General features: G+C 41.2%; 1 protein-coding gene across 1 annotated transcript; it reads right to left on the bottom strand.

Annotated features, from left to right (window-relative positions):
* Window positions 1-708: 708 nt before the first annotated feature.
* Window positions 709-7,258, bottom strand: mnx2b (motor neuron and pancreas homeobox 2b). The gene is made up of 3 exons (XM_010886094.3): window positions 6,419-7,258; window positions 4,620-4,777; window positions 709-2,153 (listed from the first exon to the last, which is right to left on the bottom strand). Exons 1-3 carry the CDS (start codon window positions 6,924-6,926, stop codon window positions 1,770-1,772), a joined length of 1,050 nt encoding a protein of 349 aa, XP_010884396.1. The 5' UTR covers window positions 6,927-7,258; the 3' UTR covers window positions 709-1,769.
* Between the last annotated feature and the right edge of the window lie 381 nt (window positions 7,259-7,639).

The following is a 7,639-nucleotide window of genomic DNA, read 5'->3' as shown; positions in this document are numbered from 1 at the left end:
ATTTCTTTATGCAAATTACAACGAGGCTCGGGTGACATCACCATCAGGCGCTGATTACTTTGAGTGCGTGACAAATGGCCCCATAGTCCGTATGTATTGAATTACATTTGAGTCCTGCTAAGAAGCCCTATGGCATCAGATCAGATGTAGTGTACTACCTAAGGTGTCATTTATTATGCAGCCTTACCTCTCCTTCATTAACTTAATTATTTGACAATCAGTTAACCTGCTTGAGTAATTTATTTCTAAAAGCCACAGGCCTGTAAATTAGCGGTTTATTATGCACTGCTGATTTCCCTACCTTCTTCTTTGACGTCTCTTATCCGTGACAACAAGGTGGCTGAAATAGGGTGAAGACCAGAGGGAGGCATGTTGATGAGGGGGGGAAAGGAATTGGCCTATTTTAGAGATGTTCCATTAAACGGGATTGGAAGTAGAAATTTGGCCAATATGTCTTAGCCACTGGATTTATATTTGGATCTCTCTAGCATTTTGTAACTATTCCCTTCTGCTTGCAGAAGCCTCACAACATTATTAGGATGTCGTTACATGCTCATAGCAAGGCTCAATCTTTGCCTGTTCTTTGTGTTTTTGTATCTCCTTTTGGGTTTTTTCTTAACTCACTTTTTTTGTGTCCTGAACAATCTACTCACTTGTTCTCTTGATTTTATATTTGCATAAATCATACATACTTTCAACTTATTTAAAACATTTTAATTACAATTATTTTTCTTTCACACAGTTGACATCAACACAGACCAGTTTCAGATAAATACAATAATTGTTTCCCAGCCAATTACCTGTAAATTCAAATAAATTATATTCTTTTACCAGTGGTTAAATAACAACAATGAACAAACAACTATAACAACAACAGAAATGTTGAATTAACATGACGATCATTTTCAGTTGGATACACAAGGTAGAGCTTGAGACACTTTAGAAATCCAATGTCTGACCTTCAAAGAGGCACATTCACAACTGCAACATCACATACCAGTTTGCGACACTTTCCTCATTGTCTTCAGCAAATGCCAACTGCCCAACGTCTGTTCACTCCAGGAAGTGTGAGAAGCAGTTTGCAACAGTCTATGGGTTCTAACGTAACCTGCATCTCATCCTTCAGCACACCTGATGGGGAGAGCCACAGCTGTCAATCAGCCTGTCAGTGGCAGAGTTCCTCCTACTTTGTGGATATTTCTTGTTCTTCAGCTTAGACAATGCAAAATAAAATCTCACAATACCTGGATAGGTGTTTAATATTTTAGCTATCCACATTATAGCAATCTGATACCTAAAGCCACAGTCTATGTGGCACATAATTGTATTGGTTGAGGCATGCATCGTCTGAGCAGGGAAACGACCCCTCCCATGTGGCAACTGCCTCTGTGCAGTTAAAAAAAAGCATGTAAATGTCCTGTGTAAAATTGTCCCTTGTTTGGCATGCAACAGAAATACACAGAACAGAGAAACAGGGGTCATCATTATCAGTTAGCCTCACTGATGGAATAATGAAGATAAAAGGCTTTATTCAGCCTCACCCTTAGAGTCCAGCCTAAGGTATACCATGAATGACACCTTCAGGGGGCACAGAAACACGACATTGTGTTGGGCAATATGTACAGACAAAACGAACACCATTAGGCTTTTGAAATGACACTAACTCCACCTTTTCCCAGACTCAGTGTCAAGCAGCACACACAACATACAATATAACACATCAATTGCATTTCTCTGGTATTTTCCCTCTTTGCGGGGTATTGGTCTTTTCACAACCCTGCCCCAATCTTCCTGTCTCCCCCCGGTGCCCCTTCTAGGTCATCCTCAGAGAAGGGACTGTGGGGGTTGTAAACAAGCTCCGTCGTGTGTTTCAGAAAGTCTGTGGAACGTTGCAAGCCCATGGTAACAGCAAACCCTCGTGGAGTCTCTTCTTCCTCCTCCTCCTCCTCTTCCTCCTCCTCTTCTGCTTCTAGATCGAGCTCTCCCTCATCGTCCGGTGTAAAAGCATGTCTATTTACAGCCCCTTTGTCGTTGGTGGGTTTTGCCCCAGTGCGCAGTTGCTCCACCTCCAACAGGGCGGATGCAGACGCCTGCTCCTTGGCCTTGCGGCTGCGTTTCCACTTCATCCGCCGATTCTGGAACCATATCTTCACCTGTGGAGACAACGCAGGCCTGTCAGTCAGCCACTAACCCAAGGGATCAGTTCTCACCTTCAGTCCTCCTTCCCCACTCTCAGCCTAGTACTTTATGGCCATTTTCTATCTACGAAACGGCAATGAAAAAGGCAAACAATGAAACAAATGTTTTCAACCCCCCCCCCCCCCCCCCCCAAAAAAAATATTATTTTAAGGATCGGGGTCTATTCAATCCATTTTGTAGATTGCATGAGCGTAAGGTTAAAGGGGAATATTACTCAAAGTTTATGTTTTCATAATTTCCAAGGGGCACGGTTTGGAAATTTCATCATTTAGTGTACAGTTGCATTATTGCTATCGCTGTTTCATACTACAAGACTTAGCACAAAGAACCTTTCTTTCATGCCAGTGATTTGCATAAACCAACACACTCCATCTGACTCAGCCCCTCTCTATGGTTAAGCGGGTTACACTGCCTCATTTTGTGTCAGTTCATTGCTAGCTATTTCCAACAAACATTAGCCAACAACTAAATTAAGTAAATGTATTTTTTAAGTTCATACGTGTTCCCTTTAGGAAATAAGAATGTCTGTAGTACATTCCTGTCCATGCAGGTAAGAACAGGCATTTCCGCTAGAAGCCACTGTCGATAATTCCCCTAATGAATTACTCATCATGTTAGAACAAGGGCCACAGTCACTTGGTGTTGGAATCCTGACATGCAACATTCGTAACCGAATAAAGCTGTAGGATGCGTAACGGCAGAAGATATAATTGTGCCAATATTACAAGTGCATTTCTTGTCTAGGCTGCCCTCCTCCTATTGGCCTCAGGAGTGGAAAAACAGTTGGCCACAATAGCAGCCCCAGCAACACATCAGTGATTCCATTCAACTGACCAATGGCGTGGGACACAACAAATCTTCTCCACCATTTGCATTGGATTATCCTGAGGGCAGTAAAGTTACAATGTTAATCAGTGTGGCAGCCAGACAGTACAATATTAAAAACTATGAAAACCCGAATTTACAACTCTTGGAAAATAGGCGTTGGTACCAGTCTCAGAGAGCCAGCGTATCCCTACCCCATAGCCATGACACCACCCATTCCACTCAATTAGATAGAGGGGAATCTTGTGAATTGTAGGACTTTATTCAAACAGACAACTGGGGATTCAGGAAAACAGAACAATAAACTCTAAATGCCAAAATATGAGGAATCGTTTGGAAAGGTGATTGTTCGGGAAAACATATATATATACTTTGGACAGCCAAATTGCTATCCACAATAAAAACAAAACTGTGGACACTTTTGTCCACAGTTCTGAAAACAGCCAAAGTGCTAGATCAAAATGGTTAAAATTGTACGTTAAAGTTATTTTCCCCGATTGAGCCGAAACATGCAGTGTTTATATAGATCAGTCATCGCTAACACAAAAAACGTCTTCAATCTGAATCATGTTGATTGACTCACAATTGTCACGATAGGGTTTGGATAGAGCCACGCGGGGCACTACATGGAGTTGATCTTTCAAACTGACATATGAAGGGCTTCATGGGGTTGGTATCTGGGACTAGATGAGGCAGTGACATGCCAGAGCTGAAATACACTACATTAGTTAAATAAGGAACTAGTGGTCTGATAGCTGCTGTCGCCCATCACATCTCACTCCAGTGACTAATGGAGCATGCCATGCTGGACATTTTATTTCAAGGACAAACACACAGGAACACATGGCCAGGGCTAAAATACTTCACCAGATGGGTGTCACGTAAACGCGCACACACACACACACACACACACATCGCCGTTCTTTTTCTTTTCATGCATTTTTTCCCCAGGTACGTTTATGCTTTATCTGACAGGGAAGTATGGATGAAAGCTCCAGCTGAAAGAGCAGATGAGCGGACACGAACCCACGCGGCACTGTATGTGGGGGATAGATTGCTTGGTCAACTGAGGCCACCCAGCCTAATTTCTTTCTGTCCCTACCCCTAACCGTAACCTAACCCCAACCTGAATAACCTAGCAGTAATGCCTAAAGTTAACCTAACCTTAAAACTAACAAGTAATGCCTAAACTTAGAAGTAACCAGAATTCTAACACTCATTTTTTACGTTGTTTTCTTTAACATATTTTTTGTGTGTTTCATAGTTTTCATGAAAGTACAGTTAAAAAGAAAGTCTGGGGAGACAAGTATTTGGAGGGAGAGAAAGGCAAGGCAGAGACAGCTGGCTGAGCCGGGAGTACATCTGGTCCTGAGACAGGAGATTAAACTGCTACACAAGAATCCAGCACATCAGACTTGCTTGTTTGGTCCTACACCTAATCCCTAACTTGGAAATTGTCGTTCCATTTTTGCAGCCGGCAATTGGTTCTAATAAGGGAAGTTGTTTAATGGTTTGCTATCATTGTGAAAACATCTGGCCCTAATCTGTCAATCGAAAAAAAAAAACACACTATTACGTCTTCTCATCCCTCTCACCTGTGTTTCAGTCAGCATGAGAGAGGTGGCCACCTCAAAACGCTTGGGTCTGGAGAGATACTTGTTGAGTTTAAACTGGTTCTCCAGCTCCAGGAGCTGCTGGCTGGTGAAGGCTGTCCGCGGTCTACGACACTTCCCCAGGAGACCTGACTGGGGTGCTGAGAGAAGCAGAAAGAGTTGGAAAGAGATAAATGGAAGAAGAAAGAGAGGGGGGAGAAGGAGGGAAGAAAGTCAGAGCTGGGTCTTTGTGGTACAGTATAATATTGTTGAATTATGGGTCACTTTCAGGAAGGTTGGGGTGAAAGGATCAAATGACTCTGGGATTCATATTAATAACTTCACTTCACAAAGTTAGAGTTCCAGTTAGCAGTTAGTGCATTCAAGATAAGAATCCTTCAGTGGTCTTATTAATGTAAAAATACCAAATGATATTGGACTTCATTAGTCCTTGGATCAAGGACAAATGAAGTCCAATATAATTTTGTGGGAGGAACATACACACGCAAACAAACACGCGCACACACACACGCGCGCACACAGATGCCTGCGTTCAACACTATCATCAAAGCTATACTCCAGTTTATTGTTGATGAAAAGACACGGCAAAAGTGGGCGCGAGAGCAATAAAAAGCGCAAGCACACCATTAACTTAATGAAAATTCGATGAACGCTTTGGAGATTTTATTGATGAACTAACAGAATATTTTAGGTATTTGTTTATAGTTTGCTCCTCCGCACAAAGACAATTTTCATCAAGTTGACGTTTATAGCGATATGAAAAGGCCTAAAATAAAAAGATGATACTAATTAATAGTAAATCAATGGAATATTGTTTTTATGTGGCTACACATATATTTAGAATAACCCTATATACCATTTCATAATATACAGAGTAGGCTATATATTATTTTCGACGTAATAGCCTAATAATGGCTGAGCAACTTTTTTTGCGATAGGACATGCATTTGGCATTTAACTTGTTTTCCAAAGAACGATGCATTTTATTAAATAAAGGTATAAGGCATTATTATATGTAGCTCTATTTTACTTGATTTCTGATTGAAATACAAAAATATTATTTCTTAAATTCGCCAGATATTATAGAAAGTGTGATCATATATCAATATATAATATATAAGTTTAATAACAATACTAACAATTAGCATTACTGAATTATTGTTATTGTCTAACTATAGCGTAGTTGCTATTAGCTACAATATGACATAATAATAATAATAATGCATTATTGGCCGATATTAAAAATACAGTAATGCCTATTTTTAATAGACGAGACGGTTAACTTTTATAATTGTTGTCAGGGATATCAAATAGCCTAAGTTTTTAATAATTTTACACACCATGACAAAATTTATTGCACATTTCATCTTAGAAAATATATTACGGTTATAAAGTTTCCTGTTGGCAAATTACCTCAAATAAGCTTGTGTGCATGTGTATGGCTGTATTTACTTTTCCCTCACCTTTGGATTATATTCAATGAGGAACAATACGTGATTTTACAACACCTCTAGGCGGTTGGGTTCAATGCTTTGGGAGAGGTTAAGTGATCAAACAATCCCTTCCCTACCAATAAACATCTGGTATCTTGTGGTAATTTAATTGCCGAGTGATACCACCACACCTATTTTTAAAAAAACATGATAGATTATAGCGATTAGTTCTTGCTTTGCATCTGCCTGATAATTCGCCCAAACGTGTACTGACAGTTGGACCAGATTCATAAAACGACCTTTTCAGATAATTTCTATAGGACTAATAGTGTAGGCTAAAATACTTACAACTGTAATCTGGAAGACGTGGTATCATCATGCCAGCTCGGATCCAATGCTCCAGTGGGAGAGATCCTGCAATTGCAGCCGCCTTCAGGTGGTCTGGGTACGGCTGGGTTAACTGCGTGAAGCCGGAGTAGGCGAATGCAGGGTGCTGGCCACCCAAAGCGGATAGTGGGTACATATGGGCAGGGTACATTTGGGGTAGCGAGGTGAGTGCTGGGTGAGCGAGGTTCAGCAGACCCGGTTTGGGTATTATCCCGGTTTGAAGTTGGATAGGCGTCCCTTGAGGGGAAGGGGTGTCTGCTCGCAGGCAGGACGCCGGACTGCCTACAGGACTGTCGCTACTTAGACCCGGGGAGTGTTCTCGGTTCCCCCGGTGTGTCTCGTCCGCCAGTAGAGCATCGATTCGAAAATTCTTCGATTTCTCCATTCTGCCCGTCCTCAGGAAAACTGCCGCGAGCTGCTCAAACGTCAGACCTGCCAACGAACACTTGTTCAGTGCGTCAGAGCGCATAAAGATCCGACACTAATCTTCTGTTTTAAATGCCTATTTTATCTTTTGACAAAAGTCACTCTATTGATGCCTGTGCAGCCATCTCGTAATTAAAATAAGTCACAGTAATGATAAATACGATTTAGAGATTCAAGGCACGGTTGCCAAATTTCGATATCCGACACGTAATAGCTCATCCCGTCTTAATGACCTACCTGTAACAATTTAGGTACAGAAATCTCAAGAGCTTAAATTATAGGGCAACAACGTGATACCACAAAATACTGATTTGCGATGTTTTACAGGTGTCCCATTGGATCCCGCAGTCCTCTATCAGGGAATTCACATTACATGATGACTAGTCTTGGTATTTAATAGCAAGTTTTTCACTACTTCACGCTCGGTCTCCCCACCCCTGTGGCTGTCTGATTTCTGATTGGCTCTTTCAGATGCTGGAGGGGTGAGTTTAGTCTACAGTTTTCTAATTAACTAATTACTCTCTCATTTCCACGCGCCTTAAGAACACTGAACGTGCCAAATGCGTCTCATGCCTGAGGTATGTCCAACCTCTGTTGGTCAGAAACAACACTTAGGGACAGTTCGCTACTTATATTGTTTATGTTATTCTGTATTTAAATAGGCCTGAATCAGATGATAGGTCTATGTAAGTGGGTTGCAATATAATAAACCCTGATACACACCAATATGCTAATGATGACTACTTAAAATAAAAT

This window comes from Esox lucius, chromosome 22 (assembly GCF_011004845.1).
Source record: "Esox lucius isolate fEsoLuc1 chromosome 22, fEsoLuc1.pri, whole genome shotgun sequence".
Taxonomy (NCBI): domain Eukaryota; kingdom Metazoa; phylum Chordata; class Actinopteri; order Esociformes; family Esocidae; genus Esox; species Esox lucius.
Note: the sequence above shows the minus strand (reverse complement) of the source record. Positions and strands in the feature narration are given on the sequence as shown.